General features: G+C 36.6%; 2 protein-coding genes across 3 annotated transcripts; both read right to left on the bottom strand.

Moving 5' to 3' along the window:
• Positions 1–1,349: 1,349 nt before the first annotated feature.
• Positions 1,350–19,068, bottom strand: LOC116258297 (uncharacterized). 2 transcript variants are annotated; one of them, XM_031635377.2, is made up of 4 exons: positions 18,583–19,066; positions 18,398–18,436; positions 1,782–1,866; positions 1,350–1,679 (listed from the first exon to the last, which is right to left on the bottom strand). In XM_031635377.2, exons 1-4 carry the CDS (start codon positions 18,916–18,918, stop codon positions 1,597–1,599), a joined length of 543 nt encoding a protein of 180 aa, XP_031491237.1. In that variant the 5' UTR covers positions 18,919–19,066; the 3' UTR covers positions 1,350–1,596. The 2 variants fall into 2 exon arrangements, with proteins under 2 accessions (XP_031491237.1, XP_049935254.1); XM_050079297.1 differs by lacking the exons at positions 1,350–1,679; positions 1,782–1,866 and adding an exon at positions 6,817–6,925 and having other exon boundaries at positions 18,583–19,068.
• On the bottom strand, positions 2,998–5,283 carry LOC126410323 (uncharacterized). Its single transcript, XM_050079296.1, has 2 exons — positions 3,390–5,283; positions 2,998–3,277 (listed from the first exon to the last, which is right to left on the bottom strand). The coding sequence occupies exon 1, from the start codon at positions 4,966–4,968 to the stop codon at positions 4,117–4,119; it is 852 nt and encodes a 283-aa protein (XP_049935253.1). The 5' UTR covers positions 4,969–5,283; the 3' UTR covers positions 2,998–3,277; positions 3,390–4,116.
• Positions 19,069–20,643: the final 1,575 nt, after the last annotated feature.

The following is a 20,643-nucleotide window of genomic DNA, read 5'->3' as shown; positions in this document are numbered from 1 at the left end:
ATTCCGTTCGTCTGCAGCACCTAATCCTCCTCGTTAGGGCTGCACAACAAGTCGAGCTAGCTCAACCATCTCATTAGAATTCTACTCAAACTCATTTATAAACGAGTTGAACTTGAGTTCAAATGTATACTCGACTCCACTCAACTACACAATGAATTGAATTGTAATAAAAATAATAATTAAAAAAGTAGCAACTAAATGAGTTAAACGAGTTAAAAGAAATGAGACATCTTTAATATAAACAAGTTAAGCAAGTTGAGTTCAAGCCCGACATTGTATCGACGAGTCAAGCTCGAGCTTTGTTCTGTCGAGCTTCACTCAAGTTCAAAAGTTGAGTACAAGCTAGAGCTTTCTCAGTCGAGTCAAGCTCAAGTGGGCCTAATGCAAGCTCGACTCGGCTCGTGTGCAGCCCTAGCCCTCATCAGAAATCACAGGAAAATTTTCACAAGCAAAAAACTAATTTAATAGGCAACCAACATGATCACAAAGATTCATTAAGTGTGAACAATTAGAAAATTTAACCGCCATTTCTCTTGATTCGAGTCCTAAATCAACATTTCCAAAAGTCAAAGCACCAAACGTATGAATGCAATACCAGAGATGAAATCATGACTGATATCTACTTGCAGAAAGCATAAATCATGAAATTATCTCACGACTATCACTTTGATGTCCCTTCATACCTACAGAATTGAATTATCCAAATAAGCTTTGACCTTAATTTGATTACCTCAAGTAAATGCCTTAATCCTTCCAAACTTCGTATCAAAGAGACCAATCACATCGTATCATTCGTGCATTTCAAATGCGGTTTAGAGATTTCTTTCCAATGCGAAGTTTCCAAATCCTCCCGAATTCTAGGAACACCTTAGAAAGCCTTGGAGAGTTATGGTAATTCTTTGTATGCTTTTTCTTTCTCTTTTAATTTTTTAATTCAAAGTTCCTTCCATTTTACTTCCTTCTTTCTTCTTCTACTCGATGGACTGGGGAGTCCTAACACTATTTAAAATCCTATTCCCTGCACGACATGGTCACTCGCGGACATGGATATCTGTTGAGATTCACAAGTCCTGCATCTCATGAAGCATCAGTCCTCGAGTTTCTTGGTACAAATTATAGGGTGCCTACAATTTGAATTCCGGCACCACAATTGGAACCCCATTCTATTAATTTACTTTTTTAGTGCCGCAATTACACCAGGCCAGACCGGAAAGCCATACGCAAGTCCGTGTGGCTTCCGGTCAGGTCAAAGCATCATGAAACGGACTGCTCAGCCGATTCAGAGACAGAAATATACCAACCAACGTAGAATGCCTTGCAACAGTAAACGCCATGCAGACTTCTTGACAAGCTCAAAAGATCCACCTTTCTAGTAGCAAAATGAATTTCAAGCTCATTAAGAGTTTAATTTACAAACTTGAAGGGGCTCCAATATTGAATTTCTCCAGTTACAATGTGACCATAAAGTAAATAATTTGATGCCCAATGGGCAGTCAAGCTTTGGTGAAATCAAGGATTCCAGCTCAAAAGTTGAAAACTGAGTTTGTGTGAAAATTTCCCAAATCACAACCACATGCAAGAAAATTTTAGCATCGTTCACTGTATTCTACAGCCTTCAGAAGCTTGGCCACGACGAACATTCCCATATGCAGTGAGTTCTAAAATGTCCATGTCATGCCCTGATATCGTCATGGTTCAAGTCCCAAAGTGTTTAGTAAAAAGGAAACGAGAATGACAATTGAAATAAATTGGTCTTTACAGAACACATAGGTATCAAGTACCTGAGAGTCTACAATAGGCACTCTTCTGAATGAGGTCAGCTTTGGAAATTTCAGTTTTATCCCCCTTTGCTCGATTTACTGATGCCTGACAAAGATAGAAGGGACAGAAATGAGTGTCATAACGCTCATAGCTAATCATTCTGGAATGGCAATTATGGTGTCATAGCTGTAAATCACGATGATCAGCCTTGTCAAAAAAGCACAAAGATGAAGATTCTACAAACAAAAAACAATTGGGTGAACATACGAATACGAAACACCCTCAATCGAAATACTACAGCATATCCATGCAAATTTTCATAAGGCTGCCAGGACTCGGCCACATGTCTTGGTCTGAATGGACGATTGCCCACTCAAAAGAATCCAACTGAAGTGCCTAGTCCATCGGGAGCAGGAGCTGCTCTATATAAGAATGCACATAAATGCTCTCCATCTTCTAACCCAAACTCCACCATCGTCATAAAAACCAGTTTCTCTATGATATCTTTTATTTATTAATGTCTTCCTATATCCATCCTCCTTAAATTTCTAAATCTGTGACATCATATCAATGTTATTACTGGCGTAGCCTATCGCATATCGGTCGGGCCGACCTATACGCCATATCATAATATATCGTAAATGTATCGTAAAATTAATTTTTTTATTTTAAAAAAATATTAAAAATCATAAAAATTTGAAAAAAAAATCATAAAAATCCAAAAAAATCAAGAAAAAATAAAAAAAATCAAGAAAAATGTATTTAAAGCCTAAAGGAATTCATGTATATGAAGTATGAACAACACATTCCAAAATAAAAAATTAGACATTCAAAATAACATAATAAACAACCGAAGAGAATTCGATTACATCACAATTCATAAGTTCAAAAGTCAAAACATATAGTTATCATGATTCATTAAACAACAATCCTCGTCAATCGTCATTTGCATCATCTTCTTCATCATCTTCATTTTCTTCATTAAGGGCTTCTATCCCCTCTGCTGGAAATGGAATGTCACAAACATTCCATTGCTCCCCAGCCTCTCCTTCTTCAATAATCTACGCTGCTCCTTCAAGGTTCAAAAAATCAAGATCGTCCTCACCAAGTATTGCAGATTGTTCTTCTTCAACCCAAAAATCTAATATATCAAAATGGTCAATGTTGATAGGATCATATTGAGTTTGATGCTTCCTCATAGATGTTGTTTCTAGTTGCCTAACAAGAGAACAAATTGACAAATTGTTAGAAATTAAAATATATATTAAAATTTACTATTTTGCATAACAAATGTTTACCTTCGTCTCAACTTCATATTATAACTTCATATTATAACGAACGTAAACAAGATCATTCAACCTTTTATGTTTCAGCTTATTCCTCTTCTTACTGTGGATGTGCTGAAATACACTCCAATTTCTTTTACATCTAGTTACACTACATGTTTGACTGAGGATTCTAATTGCAAGCTTCTTTAATTTTAGGCAATCAACCCCAAACCTGTCCCACCACAAATCTAATAACAAATGGAAAGTAAAAACGAAATAAAATAAGTATATGAGAATGTAGAAGCTATAAAAAACAAATGAAATAACAACAAAAAAGTATAAAGTCATTTTTTCTAATACCTGGACACATAGATGATCTGCATCTCATTGTTGTGTCTCTCCCCATGGTACCAGAACTAGTATCATATTTGTTGATCGACATATGGATAGCTTCTTGTTCTTTATAATCACTTACTAATACCTCAATACAATCCAATATGTCATACTCGACCTCTCTGTCCTTCTTAAAATTGAGAAGAAATCTAATAGCAGGATTTAGGTAGTAGGCTGCTGCATGAAGTGGGCGATGAAGTTGTTCAGACCACCTTTCATCTATAATCTTTCATATAGGCATGTACAACTTCTTTTTTCCCTTCATATTATCTCTAATAGCCTCCTTTGCTCTGTCCATGGCCTCTATAAATATCCAATAGAAGGTCTATCTTCACTATCAATTAATCTAAGGACTTTCACTAGAGGTACACAAATCTTCAATAAATTCACACATGATTCCCAAAAGTCAGCATTGAATATGGTATCTACAACTGTCGTAGCCTTTCTTTTAGACATGTGGATATGCAGCCCAATCATCACTTGAAAACATCTGCCTGAGAGGATTTCTTTGCTTGACTATACCATGCACAATCAAAACAATTGTAGCAAACCGTGTTTGTGCAGGTCGAATCAATTCAGCCCCATTTGTGAATTTCCTCATCAAATTCAAGACATAAGCATGATTATAAATAAACTTCGTGATTTCTTGGCACCTTTGAACTGTAAACTTCATACCATCTCTTTCACCAAGATCTTAAAGCATTAGATTTACACAGTGAGCAGCACATGGGCTCCAATAAAATGTCCTATATCGTGCTGCTAACATTTCACCTATAGCTTTATAATTTGCTGCATTATCAGTGATAAATTGCACGACATTTTGAGGCCCAACTTCTTGTATAACTTTATCAAAAACCTCAAACAAAACATCAGCAGTCTTAGGAGTATCAGAGAAAACAACAGATTTTAAGAACATTGTACCAAAGGGGCAATATACAAGGAAGTTTACCAATGTTCTGTTCTTGATGTTTGTCCACCCATCAGCCATTACACTGCATCTTGTCTGTTTCCAGCTCAATTTCAATTCATCATAATATGCCTTGACATCTCTAACTACATTATTGAGAATTTTACCTCGCAATTTATGAAAAGATGGCATTTTATACCCTCGACTTACAGTAGCAATCGCATCTACTATAGCCTGAAAATGAAAAGAGTTTGCTGCATTGAAGGGAATGGATGCGCCATAGAACCACCTTCCTATGGTTTCATCTACTGCTTCAACAATATCCTTTGAACACATGGTTGTACGAGTCTCAGGTTGAGAACCAACAGCAATATAATTGGGGAAAAAATTCTTGATCGAACCAAACATATTACTCGACTTCATAGTAGGTACTCTACCACCACCAGTACGACCCCCACTCCTACCACGTCCTCGTAAAACTGTACTCGCACCTCTTCTTTTTTTTTGTTGCAGTTGAAGAAGAACCACCTGTATGCATGATGTCTTTCCCTTTAGTTGTTCCCAAACTGACACCAACAACTTCTTCTTCGAGCTCAACATCATCACCTTCGCTTCCTTCCTCTTCATATGGGTCCCCATATCCTACATCTGCATCTTGCATTTCCTTTTCAATCCTGCTTGCTTTCACGGCATTAATAAGCTTCAAACATTGGTGCCTTACATAGGCTGGCAATGGGTTCTCTCGGGGGCCGTTGCATTGAGCCACATCGCTGTGTGTACCAGCTATATGTTATGTCACATAGGTACGGGTACGGGTGCCGCTGCGGATACAAGTACTGACCATTTTCAAAAAACTTAGGTGTGCGGGTATGGCTGTATATATATATAAACAATAAGAAATACTTAGAAAATATGTATCAAAATAAAGAATATACATCAACATAAACAAATAAATAACATAGAAAATATCAACGACTCTTGCAGCAATGTGTTTAAGAAACCTATAAAAAACTTTAAACATATGGACAACCAAGCAGGCTTCTAGTCAAATATGAACATCAATCGAATTTTCACATCCAAAGAATAGAATAAAAAACAAGGTGGAAAAATTAAATCAAAGTAAAATTAAGCAGTTTGGATCTATAGGTACCAAAGTGTCAAAGTACCCATTTTGGGTACGGGTACAGCGACACGGGTACGTGGACCTTATTAAAGTACCCATGTGACTTAGGCTATATGGTGTTTAAAGCGAGAGATCCCTCTTGATATGATTTGCTTACAATAATTGCACTTAACTTTTAACCTATCTTTGGGATTCACCCTTTCACACCACTTCCATGCAGGATCTGACATTATATTTTCACAAAACAAGTAAAAACATACAAATAAATGTAGGAAATAAGAGAAATGAACGATTCAATGGCGAAAATGAGTTATTTATTACCTTCTTGCTGTTGGAAAAATAAAAAAACCCTCTTTCTCCAAGCTTCCCACCGTCCCTAGACTCCCCACAACGAGAAAGAAAGCTTTTTCACCAGCAAAACTTGATGCAAATGGAGAAAATCTCTCCCTCCCACGTCTCTTGCAGTGTTTACAAACAATAAAAGAGGGAGAGAGAAGCGTTGGTTTTAAAACAACACGCGAAAAGGGACCCGACAGCCCCTTTTTTATTTTTCTTCCGTATCATGCGATACGGGGGTGTATCGTACGATACGTGCGATACGGCCCCCGTATTGCATGATACGTGCAATACGCGTACGATACGCACACGTATCGAGTGTGTATCATATAGGTTTTTTTGACTTATAAGATTACAATACGCGTTCATATCGTACGATACAAATAACATTGGATCATATACCTTGAAGGCTACCGACGGAAATTTATCAATCTGAAATGAAAATACAATTAGATAGAGCTCTAGGAAGGTTAGTAAAAAACAGACCAGTTACTTGGGTAAGAGATAAAAACCAAACCCATTAAAATTAATTTTTTTTTTTTTTTGACAATCTAACGTTATAGATATGATCTCAAGTGTGATTTTGTGAGAAACATATATTAAGTAAGTTGTTTTCTTACTTAAATATTTTTTTTAATAATAAAAAAATGAACGGCTCTTATGACATCAAAGTTTTGATAGTAGAAAGATCTTTTTTTTTCTAACAAAAATGACTTAAACTGAAACATGATTTATATTACATTAGTATTTATACACATTCACATTTTGTTTACAGCATTTTTAAAGTGGTCTGATTTTTATCCCTTTATATATAATATATATATATATATCATGCCAAATATTTAACTTTAGCTGTTCAGCCAGTTCTTACAAATGCAACCCAACCCAGTGAGTGGATGCAAAAGGACAAACCGACAATATACATTCAGGAAAAAATTATGAAAACCTACACATGACATTTTAAAGTGGAAACTAAAGAATTTGGCCCCACCACTCCTTCCTTCTCCCTATTTCTCTCGAAAACTATTTTCCTTTCTTCCTTGTCCTTCCCTCCCCCACCAATCATTAACCCCATCTCTTCCCCCTCTGATGATCATTAATCGTCCTCCTTAAATGAAGGTCCTCTCTCTCTCTCTCTCTCTCTCTCTCTCTCTCTCTATATATATATATATATATATATATATATATATATATATATATATATATATCATGTACAGGTATTCTACAACGAGGAATTTCTCGAGTATAATACAGCAAAGTAGTATATTTCAGAAAAATCTCAGCAAATTTTTAAAAATTTAAAACATTTAATAAATCCTGACAATTATAAAAAATAAAAATAATAATAATAAATATGAAAAACGCAAAAAAAAATATGCATATGATAAGCTTTTTTTCACGTTTTTTATTTTCTGGCGTTTTTTTAAAAAAGACGCATCTAATTGCTGTTTCATACGGCTGACTTATTTATTGGGTATTATACATGTTTTTTTTTTAATAATACAATAGTCTATTATATTTCTACACACATATATATAGTTGAGCCAGTAGCTAGGTATATAACATAACGTCACGTAACATTAAAAAAAATTGTAAACTTATTTTTTTAATGTTAAAATTTTAAAACAATCAAAAGAATAGAAAAATTAAAAAAAATAAGAGACATGTGGTTTCTGTAGAAATCATATCACACATAAGTATAGCAATAAATATTCACTAATTTAACATGCATAAATCACAATAAAGTCGTGTAACACGTCGAGAAATAAGCATAAAGTCCATACATGAAGAAATACATTATTCAATGCAAATGAAAAATGAAAATATGATTATTCATCGTCTTCATCTACATGTTTATCATCTCCTCCAAATTCAACATCTTCCCCAACGCACATATCCTCCTCATCAACTTCCTTGGCTCCTTCAATGTTGAACAATTTTTATATGGTGACTGGTTCTTCAACTCACGAATCCAATACATCAAAGTGCTCTAAGCTGATAGGATCAACTTGGGCTCTACCTTTCTTGTTGAAGTATTATTTTTTTAATTGCTTAAAATAAATAAGTAAAAAAATTGTTAATAAATACTACAAAGTAATTATATATTACTGATCAACTTGTGAATCGAATCTATATTAGTTTATTATTTTTTCTCAATCACATTATATCGAACATAAACAAGGTCATTCAACCTTTTATATTCTAATCTATTTCATAGTCACAAATAACGTTTTTGGAGTTTTAGACAGAGAGGTTTTTCTTGGGTATAATGGCGAGCTTGAAAAAAACAGGAAAAATATGGTAAATTTTTAAAAAATTAAAAAAACTAAAAAAAGGAAGAAAATAAAATAAGTGAGAAACTAATAACACAAACATCACAACATAAGTTGATTTGCAAATAAAAAATAGAAAATGAAAAAAAAAACTGTTTGGCATTTTAAAAAATGAAAAAATGAAAAAGTGAAAAAAACGCGTTAAAAACCATTTTTTACCCTTTTTTATGTTTTAAACGGCAATTTAATTTATCGCATTTTTTTAAATTTTTTTTCAAAAAAAATGTGTTTTTTGTGGCACTAGGACTCTATTTTGCTTTTTAGTATAGACTAGTCGAAGAGACTCCAACTTCTTTCACATCTACATGCACTACACTCTTGGTTCAGTATTTTAATTGCAAAACCTTTTTATTTGGGCAGTCACTCCCAAACCTATTACACCACATATCTAAACACTAAGAAACACTATAAGAAAAACAAATAAAATTACTAAATAAAAGTTATGAAAGAGAATTTGAACTTTAATGTAGAATGTTTGGACATGTTATTGTTCAATCTCAAATGGCTAGGCTTCTTCTCACGTCATCTTGACAATTATCATATATTGTCTTCTCACAATGAATGGCATCCTGTTGTCAGACTCAGTGACTAGTGACTCGATACAGTATGATAAACCATTGTTTCGCTTCTCTATCTATTTTAAATGTTGCAAAATATCTCAAGACAGGATTTAATTAATATGATAATGCATGAAGAGCATGATAAAGTTGCTCAGTCCACCTCTCATCTATAATCCTCCATATTGGCATACACAACTTTTTTTTCCCTTGACATTCTCCTAATAGTCTCTTTTGCTTCATCGATAGTTTCATAGAGATACCTCATGACAAGCTTATCATCACCATCGACCAATCTTAAAACATTAACTAAGCGTATATTGATTTTCAATAATTTGACACATGAATTCCAATTTTAACTGTTGAATACAATATGTACAACTTCACTTGACTTTCTCCTATGAGCATGTGAAGTGTAGCTTATTCATCACCTAACATCTGTATCATTATACCTATTTGTCTCACTATTCTGTATTGTCAAAACATTTGTATCAAATATAGTTTGCACTAGCCAAACCAATTCACCTTCTTATGTATATTCTTTTCAATAAACTCAATTGCATAAGCATAATTACTCATAATGAATAGCTATCCATGTTTTATATAGGTTGAAATTCATCATCCTTTAGGCATTAAATGCATGCACTTATCCATGTTTTTATAGTTTAAAAGTCATCTCTATGTTGTTTCTGGTGCTAAAGAGTATTGCTTCAAATTTCAGCAAATTTGGAGCTAAAACGAGGAAGTTAGAGATGATTTTATGTTTTAGAGCAAACCCAACAAAGATCTAAAATCCAGATCAGATCTAGGCGAACATTTAAAGCATTGGAGACCAGACAAAACCTTTATTCCCACTCCAAAACCCAAATCTATCTATCGTTTCAGATTTGGTAACAATCTCAACAAAAGTGGTGCCCAGGCCCTATATAGAAATATTGGTAGTTAGTGTAGGCTCTGCAAAATAGTTTGCACATAGGTGGTTGAGAATTAGGGGACACATATGCACCATATTCATCTCTGCTCGCAACTTGTCTAGCCCTATGGGATGTCCCATTCTATTGGCCTTCTCTGCCAGTTGAGCATAGTGTTCCCTCAACTCCCTCTGACCTCTCTTTCTTCCCCTCTCTATCCCTTGTTTTCTATCTCCCAATTGATTTTCCTTTCCTCACCAGTCACCATATTGATACTTGTCTGTGTTTTATCCTTCATAGCTGCTGGTGGATTCCATTTTCCTCACCAGTCACCATATTGATACCTGTCTGTGTTTTATCCTTCATAGCTGCTGGTGGATTCCATGTAATGATAGTGTTCTGAAGAAATCGGCATCTTAGGGCATGTGGAACATTTCCAAAGGTTACTCTGCTCTTTTCTCACATCCCAACTTGTCTTCTTGAGAGATATCTTTCTCACCACTAGCTGGTAGAGATTAGGATTTTCTTCAAACCTTGTCCACTAAGATTAGGTTCTCAGACAGAATTTTATTTTACTGCACAAAGGTCTTTTTTTCTAAAAATATTGTTTTATTGTAGCTAATTTAAGATAGAGTTATGAATCTATGCCTACATAAGTGGGGGCCAATCTAGAGGTCTTTATTCTTGATGCGAAAATGGAATACAATATAGAAGTTTAAAGCTGCTTGATTTCTGGTTTTGCTAAGGTCTAGGTTCAAGTCTTTGATGTGTATTGTTCTTGTTCATGGGCATTAGATAAGACGTGTGGACACTGGAGTTTCTTTATCTCAAGTATTGTTTAACGTCATCATTCTTTATTACTGTCAAAGCTACATTTATATTTTTTTCTATTCACTTTCCTACTAATGCAAGACTAGATGTCAACACATTAGATCTGTTTCTAAGTGGCACACTCTTCTTACAACTTCGGATCATAGTTAGGGCTGATTCCTTTGTCAGTTTGGGAATAACTTTTAGTCATTCAACTTTTGCTTTTCTTGGATCACTGCAGATTGAGTTAAAACTTGTTTGGTCTGAACAGCATGTTTCTGTAGTAATGCAGCCTACTTGCTAAAAGTTTTGGGTTTCAGTTGATAGAAAGTCCTGCATGAAGTACTTTTGAGTGTTGAGTTATTCTACTCCTTCAGTTGGTTGTTCTTTTGACATCAAGCATATTGTTTGCTTTAGAATCATTAGCAGCATCGTATCCTTGTTTTCTCGTAACATGATTAGCCAGGAATTATGTAGCACTGTTCTTCTTTGCTTGTATTATTGTATTTTTTTTCTGGTTGCTAATTGTTACTAGAGTTTGTGTTTATTTGGTTTTAGTTTCACCAGATTAAGAATCGGAAACAAGGAATAGGCAGGTCCCCCAACGAATTGACCCCCATTCATTGAAGTCTGACCTCTCATTGGGCCCCACTTAATTAGAGTTTGATTTTGTTCTTGCTGATTTGGCTAGTTAATATATAGATCAAGTTAACTATATTAATTATCAGCCATTAAATTTTTTTTAATTGTACAGTTATTTCAATTTATTTTGAGTAATTAAGTTGTAATTAGAGTCAATCATAAAAGGAACTTGTCCTATTAGAGTATGTCAAGGGACACCTACTGTAGGATCCAAGGGGAAGGTTCGTTTTTAACTTCTTTATTTTATTTCTTGATTTCTTAACATCAACTTTATGTTGCCTTTAAATTCCAGAGTAGTTAAGAGTTAAATTAAGGTGAATTTATTTTATTGTTTGTCATATTCCAGCAAGCTTTTAGTTTGAAGCTCGAGTTAATTAGTCTAGTTACTAGCCTATTTTTAATAAAGTAAATTAGAGCCAATTTTAAATTCAATACGACTTAATGTTTTGTCATCTTCATCCCCCATTCATTATTTTTTTATAATAATCATCTGAAGATTTTACTTTTTCTTCTCCATCTAACAGTTTCCCTCGTTGTGACTAACTTTCAGGTTCAGAAACAGTGTCCGATGTATAGCACCCAAGACCTTGTCCTTTGATATAAGTCTCAAAATGTCCCACCCAAATGTTCTAGTAATTCCATCTAGCTTGAAGGTGGGAATGAAGTTGGCATCGTTGGAGTTTGATAAAAATGAAAAACACTGAAAAATCCCTTGAAAACTTGAAGAATAAAGATGATCAAATTAGACCTACCTTCAAGTAACATGTACTTCAAGGAAATAATCAACACCTCAAGACAGTGTTTTATGTATGGTAGGTATCATATGATATACTGATACGTACGGCAACATTTGAAGGAATTGACACATTACAGCCCTATATCTAGCTATTAGAGAGGTGTAACAGTCCCATATAGCACCATATCATATGATAGGGGACTGTAGCATACAAGTGCAATATACCCCATATCATTGAAAACAGAGACAGCCCAGCCCCAAATTCTAGTTTTGAGTTTTAAAAGTCCCTTCGCACTTAAGTCCTAAACACTCTTAAGAGTTGTGTGAGGAAGGAAGAAAATATTGATTTGAAGATAGGTTTATGCATAGGAGATTGATTTCTAGTTGAAGAAAGAAGAGATTCTTATTTTACCATGAAAGGTGTAATGTCTCCCACTTTTATTGTAGATTCCTGTTGGCTTTTTGAACCATCGCTTCAAGTGACCTTGCATGGCAATGGTATACATAGGTGAAGGAAAATGATCAATTGAAAATTGTCATAAGTATTGTAAAGGACTTATTAGCAGGAATTGCTCGGCTAACACCATTTAGCCGAGAAGCATGAGAATGTAGCTCTGTGCATTCGTGAAACTGATAAACAAATGTCAACGTTTGTGTCAAAGCAATACATGGACATGATTAGTGCTCTGAAGTCTAAACGCAAAAACGTTAGGAAAGAATATGGAAGAAGCAGCAATTGGCTACAGTGAGCCCAGAGAAGTGGATGATGAGGCTAATGAAGATTATATTAAGGTTCCTAGTTTTGATTTTGCTTATGCTAGAGTAAGACCGAAGGTGGCAAGTTTGAGGGAAAAATGCAAAGGGGTGATATATGCAGGAGGTAGTTCTAACAAAAAAGAAGAGATGAACCAAGTGGCAAGTCAGGCGAGTGTTTTAGCCTCAATCAAAAGTTTTTTCCTTCCTGTACAGCTTACTGACCTGCCAATCAAACAACTATGACTCCCAAAGATATGAAATAACAAGTAAATAATGTAGTTGGGAGATGATTTTATGATGCATGTGTTCAATTTAATCATTTCACTTTCAGGCTATTGCAGATGTAAATACTTCAGTAGACCTTAGGCATAAATGTCTCTTACCATGAATTGAGAAGCAAGATTCTTATGTAAATGTTAAAAAAAGCAGGAACATACTGATGAATTGAGATTGAGTTAGAGAAGTACAAGGAGTAGTGTCATGGGAGATGGATGGACTGTTAATAAGAGGACAAGAACATTGACAAAATTTCTTATATATTGTCTTAAAGGTATTATGTTTTTGAAGACTATTGATTGGTCACATACTTCAGACTCATGTATTCTGAAATCCTTGTGTGGCCCATAGTTTAAATCTAGCACTCAAAATCATTTGCAATGCATCAAAAGAAGTTGCAAAATGCATATAACTTGCGTCCTGGATTAAAGAGATTGAGTAAGATGTCAGGAGCGTCAAAAATTTTATTGTAAACCATCAAAAATGCTCTCTCTACATTTAATGAGCATCCTTATTTGAAATTGTTGAGGGTTGTTGAGACTCGGTTTGCCTTTATCATTATAATGATGAAACAAAATAAATGATTGAGAATTTTATCTCAGAGAAGATATTGTGAAGGCCTAGGCAATTCGAAAATGCCTTTTAGATTATTTATGGTGGAACAAAATCACAATTTAACCAAGAATATTTAGCTGATGCTGAGAGACGATAAAGAAAGATTGATGCTTCATAAAATTAATGAAATGTAAGATAAGAGATTGAAAAATTTAAACTATAATATATAGAAATGAGAAGATACATTTGACGATTATGATTTTTTCAGTCATATGCTTAGTTGCAAAGGTGTCTAGCCGCTGCCTAGGTGTGCCTGGCCTAAGGCGTCCAATATCTAACAGACTTTTAGTTTGTTACTAAAACTTCTGTTCTTTGAGAGCTCTTCTGTAATTAAATCATATAGATAAAATTAGTTACCATAATCAAGAATTGCATTTAGTCTGCAAATGAAGATGAAGAAATTTGCCCATATTTAACAAACGTTTACTCTGTTCCATGTGTACTGAATATTTGATGACCATGAATTGATAAGTATATTCATCAAAGATGATTTTTACAACATAGTAACTTAGGAAATGTTTTATGCTTCATGTGCAGACTATCATCTACATAGTTCATATTGTTTCTTTGCAGCTCTAACATCAAACTACGTTGAAGTGAGGTCAGCACATATTTCTTTGATTACCAGACATGCATTAAATAAGCGAAACTGGTGGCCTTTTTATCATAACCTAAGGCCCTGTTTGATTGCAGGGAAGAATTTAACGTGGTAAATTTACCATGGTAAATTTTTTTGGAAAAAAATACATGATGAAATTTTACCCTCTTCCGATTTGAGGCCTTGTTTGATTGCAGGAAAGAATTTTGCTGGGTAAAATTAACTGTGTTTGATGCACAGGGTAGTCTTTTGCACCAATGACAAGCCTTCTGATTGAAGAACTGGAATGAGTTCCAGTATGGAATGAGTTCTGATTTGAAGCCAATTTCATTTGTTTGCTTGTTGTTAGTCACATTCATGACCAATTCCCATATTTGTAGAAGACATGAGGTCCCAAAACAGCGTGCAGATGATGTCCACGGGATTGATGACAACATTAGATGAGAACAAATCTGAAATTGGTTGAGGCATAGCAGGACAAAGCAACACAATCTTTTAAAGAATTTACCAAAAGCCCGGTTAAGTGTTTAGTTAAAGTAAGATTAGATCTTCTCTTCTCTTCTGAGTTAGGAAAAGTCCATCGATAAGCAACCACCATTCCCCAACTTTCTTAAACACTCAACCAAGATGGAGCGAGACCATAAGACACCGTGGCGGATGCCAAACTTCTTAACTATCAAATTCCCTCAAGACATACGAAGGCGGACTTTGTGCCTCCTTCCTCTTCTTCCTGCTCTGCCCTCTTGGACTCACGCTGGGCTATGGAGTTACAGTCGAAGAGACGCCGCAAAGAGATTCAACCAAATCCTTGAAGGAGCCAGATGAAAAGCCTAAGCCTAAGCCTAGAAAGAGGAAAAAGTAAAGAGGGGTTGCAGCAAAGATGGAAAAGAGACTCACCAGAATGGGACAAACACTGCTTCTTCCAACCACACGCAGCACGAAGGGGAAAGAGAAAAAAGATAGTGAGAAGGAGAGGGCTTCCCCCGACGGAAGTAGCAATATTCTAAGTGCTTCGACAGAGGAAAGGTCTTCGACGGAGGGAGAGGAGCACCGATAAGGATAGAGAGCTTCGACGCAGAGGAGAGGGCTTCGACGTAGGTAGAGGCCTTCGACTGCGGAGAAGGCTTCGATAGAGGGAGAGGAGCAGTGAGAAGGAGCAAAGCGACGAGAACCCTAACAACAAATCTCCCTTCTCGTACAGTTTTTTCGAGGTAATATTTTTGGCGTTTGATGGCGAGCGGAAAAACCGTACAAGGAAGTGAACTTTACCTCGATGAATAGTGTTTTCCCCGACAATCAAACGGGGCCTAAGTTTTAAGATGGGTAAGAAGGCTGGCATAGGTTCCACAAAATATGTTTTAGAGCACATAAGATATATACAGAAATTCATAGTTTAATTGAATATGTACCTAACATATGGCTGGAACTTCCACTTGATGAGTTGATATAGAATATATAATTAACATATAGTAAACTATACTTAAAGAACAGAAGTTATATAATATAACTGCACATAATATAAGTATATATGGTATAACAGTGTATAATAAAATTACAGGACTTAGTTTGAAGGGAAGGTGATTTTTCACCTTCCCATGGACTAGGTGTGCTAGCACCTAGTTCAGCCTAAGCGCCAGTCTAACAGATGTCGCCTAAGTGATGGACTTAGGCTACGGGTGTGGTCATATCAATGCATAAAGTTTTTAAGTAAAAAGATGGAATAAAGCAATACTGCTTTGTATTGTATGGCAACCTCCCTAAATCTCAAATATTATGGAAAAACATGGTCATCAAGAGACTATGTCGCATGGGTAAAGAAGCAATGTCCATACCGAACCGGTACAATACTGGTATAGTTACGAGTACAGCCTTGGGTGTGGTCAAAGCCATACCAGGTATACTTAACACACCCGAGGCCAAATTGGTCCATTTTTTACTCAGTCAAACTTGACCAAGTGCAAGACCATCCAAAATATTTGTGTTTTTTTTTTTAATGCACCATGCATAAAGACGTATGCCTAGCTTGAACAAATGTCACAGGTATCATGATATTTTCAAAAAATTATCGCGATATAAACGTTAAAAAGGAGGAAAATGAAAAAAAAAAGGCCAAAAAATCGAGACATTTTGAAAAATCGGCAAAAAATATTTATCGCGATAAAATCGTGTTCTTTTTGCCTGAATTTTTGTCTTGTTTATATGTTCTTGCACACAGATTTTAAATTTTCAATTTATAAAAACTGCACGTGATGAATTCTTTCGCTAAAGAAGGGTATAACGTGTTAAAAGTAAAGAAACAAAGGGTATTTTTTGAACTAAATTTCTTTTTAATGGCAAAATGGGTATTTAAATCTAATTTTTAGTGAATAGGGTTTATTAGTTTTACCTTTCTTGTGACACGTGAGAGTGGAAGTTGCGTCTTCTAGCTGCGCCTAACCTTTTTACCAACTGTCTGCCTCTTCGGCGAGGGTTTGACTGTCTGCATCTTCAGTAAGGGTTCGAGAAGTGATGAAGCTGTGTTTGGCGTGTGAGGGTTTGAGGAGTGACGAGTGATAACATGCGTCGAAGGTGAGGGTTGCTGGAAACCTCGAAGAGAATTCCATCTGATGCTTCAGCCATTAGATAACCTGTGTTTTTGGTATTTATTAGAGTGCCACTTTCCATTTTCTAATTTTCATTTCTTGCTTATCTAGTTAATTTTTTTATGTTTTTATATTAGTTTCTCATTTATTTTATTTTTACTTAATTTTGATGATTTTTATTTTTTTAAAATAGCTAGGATTTTCTCGATATTTTTCCAAAAAGAAACAGGTTTGACAAAAAATACCCAAGAAAAACCTCACCGATAAAACCCGAGAACGATATTTGCGACAATGGCTTGAACCATCATATATTGTTTTTATTTGGTTTCCTAGAGAAAACTATAAGTTTGAATCTATAAATTTTGAATCATGAATTTATTGTTTTATTTGTTTAAAAGTAAGTCATAGTCAAGAGTAGAGGTGGCCATCGGGCTGGGCACCTGACACGTACCTGGTGCCCGACCCGATCAGGCCTGGGTTCGGGCCCAAAATAACCGGCCCAGTCCAACCCGATAATTTATCGGGCCGGCCTGGGTTGGCCCGACCGGGCTTAATTCGGCCAGATAAGTTTTTAATATTATTTTTATTTTATTAATAATATATATTTTATTATTAAAAAATATATTTTATATTCAAAAAAATTATTTTATATTAAAAATAAAATATCCTAGATAAGAGGTGTTGTCTTGTTCCTCCTAATCAAGAATAAAAAATATCAAAGCATAGGATACTTGGAACACTATATAGTTAAAAAAAAAAAAGGAAAAAAAACCAAGCAGGTTTGCATGACAGACCCTATAGTAGCCCAAGGAGTGTCTAGTTAGAGCCTAGGTGGCCTTGTTCAATAGAAAACATGAAGAGGGAAAACGGAGGAACAAGAAAAAGAGGCAAAGTAGGATTTTGAAAGAACCCCAGCTCAATCAATAAATCAAAAGATGGAAAATAATTAATTAATTAATTATATTTATGAGGTTAAAATTGGAAAAGAAAACATCTATTGGTTTGGACTAAACATTGATGCCATCACCCAAAGCCTGGGTGCCGTTTAATTAAAAAGCTACACAAATCTTCATTTGGATACTAGGAAGCCATCAGGATGCAATTAGGTTTCAGCCTAGCATCTGCCACATTGTAGGACACAAAATCTTGCTTAACTCCTTCAATCCACCCCAAAACTCAAGCAAATGAGGGAAAGGCTTTTCCTAACAGTGGAAAAGTTAGAAGCCCGTAAGAGTTCAAGGCCACCTGAGACTCTACATGAACTTCAGCATTCCCTTTATAGAAACCTAACCATAAACAACCCCTTCTCAGTTCTCACAACTACCATCCGACGGAGGAACCGGATCATTATCTTCTCAAACACAGCTTCTACGACAACAATTTTTGGTGCAGGACACACTAAAAATGGCAGAAACATACTTTGAAAGAAGAGAAAATTGAGGCTCTACCATCCCTGAAACGAGCAGTGAAATTAACTTGAGGTTACGAAATCAAGCATTAAAGGGAGGGAAAACCATTCAAAAAGGCAATCTGAAGCTTAGAAAAATAAAAACCTAAAGAACAAGCACAAAGCGGTGGAACGAATAAGCTATCCATCTACTCAGGTAATGTCCACGATACCCTCTGAATTTAAAAATATCAGCGATTCAAGAACGTGCAACCAGCCATTGAATATGAAGAACGACCACATGCTGCCTCAACCTTCTGTGAGATGGAGGACAAACATAATGGCACTATTGCCTTTCTCGTAAAGAGCAAAATGTATATTCATGCAAGAGAAAGATGGAACAAACCTGTAGAACCTGACAGTTCTCCAAAGAACTCCTTCCACCCTAAAGAAACACAAAGCCGAAGTAAGCACCGCCTTCCTTCCATTATGACGACTAAATGCGATAATTGGATTTAGAAAATAGAAAATAACAACCTCACATTCGAAAAGGTGAAAAAACAGGCAATTGCTTCACAGAGAGAGAGGCACCTTCGAGAAGGGGAGGATGTGATCGAAGTCGTAGCAGACGCAGCCAGGGCATCCTACAAGCTTCCGGAAGACGAGGTTGCCGAGAGGGTCGCGCCTCCACCGCTCCGGGTCCCTTCCCCTAACCTTCTCCGCCTTCTCCCAACACTGCTGCTTCACAGCGTGCGAGAAGGACCTGGGATTGTTGTTGTTGTTGCTGCTGCTGGTGATAGTTTCGTTGTCGGGTCCCTCTTCGTCTGTCGCCACCGTTATGGGACCTTGCTCGATGAGAGTCGAGACAGCGGAGAGCTTGGCCGAAGCCCGACGCCTTCTCCTCTCGTCACCACCCGTGCTGCCCATTCTCGGCACTGGTTCGTACCTCGCGGCCGATTACGCGTCCTCTCTTCTCCTTCTTCCAGGAGATGACGCGGTTGCCATTTTTCCCTTCTCCTCCCCGCCCTCCCCTGGTTAAGATGCGGGTCGGGTAGGAGATAATCCATGTAGAGCGCAAAAGCTTGCACTTTTTATAGCGCGTTCGCCGGGTCGGACATTTCCTTTTCACGGCCGTTTGGATGAGAGTCGGGCTGAGCATCGGGTCGGGCCGCAGCCGACGGCCCTCGACCGGGGCCCGAGCTCCATCTGATTATAATAAAATATATAGTATAACACATCAACATACTTAATGGTAATAAAATATATATTTTTCAAATAAAATCATATAAATAAATTATTGGGGCCAATTTTGGGCCAGCCCAGCCGGGCCCAAACCCAATGCCCAAATTTATAGCTTCGACCAGAGTCAAGTTAGGCATTGGGTATTTACATCCAACTCGGTGTCCATTTAAATCAAACCCAAGAATGTTTACGCGTTGGATTGTAGAATCCCAAAGGTGTGACGTTATGACATTCTCAATGTTCCTTGTCTATAGAGTTTTTATGGTCCTTTGTTTTGTTTTGGTATGTATTTATTTTGTTTATGTTGAGTTTTTGTTTATGCTTTAGTGTTTAGGGTAGAGCACCTTCCAATCTAATCCTAAGAAATGAGATTTCTTACTTTGGATGGTCGGTAGAAATCTTATTGGTAGGGGTGAACACGAGCCGAGTCGAGCCCGAGTTTAGTCAGCTCGAGCTCGGCTCGACTAAATGAAACATCTAGCTTGACTCGGCTCGAGCTTGAAAACAGCTCGACCACTGTAGCTCGAACTCGACTCGACAATCACAGGTTGAGCTCGAGTAACTCGATTAAGGCTCGACTCGGCAGTTTTTTTTGTCGCTTACAATGGCAGAGGGAGGCTGATCTGCAGAGGAAATGGCAGGGGAAGGCCGATCTGCAGAGGAAGAGGAAGAATCTAACTTTAGAAAAATAAAAAATAAAAAAATTCCAAACCCTTAACCCAATCAACAGGGTTTAAGAACAAAAACCCTCGCTCCCTCCCATGAGGGTTTCTGAAATGGGAAAAGTTCAGATTTGAACCCCTCACTCGCTCGAGCAATGGGGTTTCAAGAAACCGTTGCTTACTCAACCCTTGTCGAGCAAGGGGTTCAAGAAACCCTCACTCGCTTGAATGATGGGGTTGGGGTTTCAGAAACCCTCACTCAAGCAAGTGAGGGTCTCAAAGAGAGACCCAGCGAGGAGAAACCCTCGCTCCCTCAACCCTCGTTGAGTGAGGACTTCTAAAACCATAGCTTTAATGAGGATTTTCCGAAGCCTTCAGAGTTTCATATTAAAAGAGATTGAGAGACAGAGAAAGTGTAGCACCTTGGGTGTTGGCTAATCTGCAGCAGAAGACAAGCTGATTTGCAGCCTCACCGATCAGTCGTCGTCGGTGGGACCAAAACGAAGACAGTGAGGAGAGAGAACACAGGTCTAGAAATGAAACTCAAAACCGAAGAAACGAAATAAGTAGGAATTGCATTTTGCTATTAGATTTTTACTCGAGCCGACTCATCGAGTTTAAAAGTTCGAGTTCAGTGAACTCGAACTTGGCTCGACTAAAAAGACGAGTCAAAATACAAGCTCGAGCTGGGCTTGTGTACTAAAACAACCGACTCGAACTCGATTTCCAGCCGAGTTTTAACGAAACG

This window comes from Nymphaea colorata, chromosome 8, assembly GCF_008831285.2.
Source record: "Nymphaea colorata isolate Beijing-Zhang1983 chromosome 8, ASM883128v2, whole genome shotgun sequence".
Classification (NCBI taxonomy): domain Eukaryota; kingdom Viridiplantae; phylum Streptophyta; class Magnoliopsida; order Nymphaeales; family Nymphaeaceae; genus Nymphaea; species Nymphaea colorata.
This window is presented reverse-complemented; position numbering and strand designations above follow the sequence as displayed.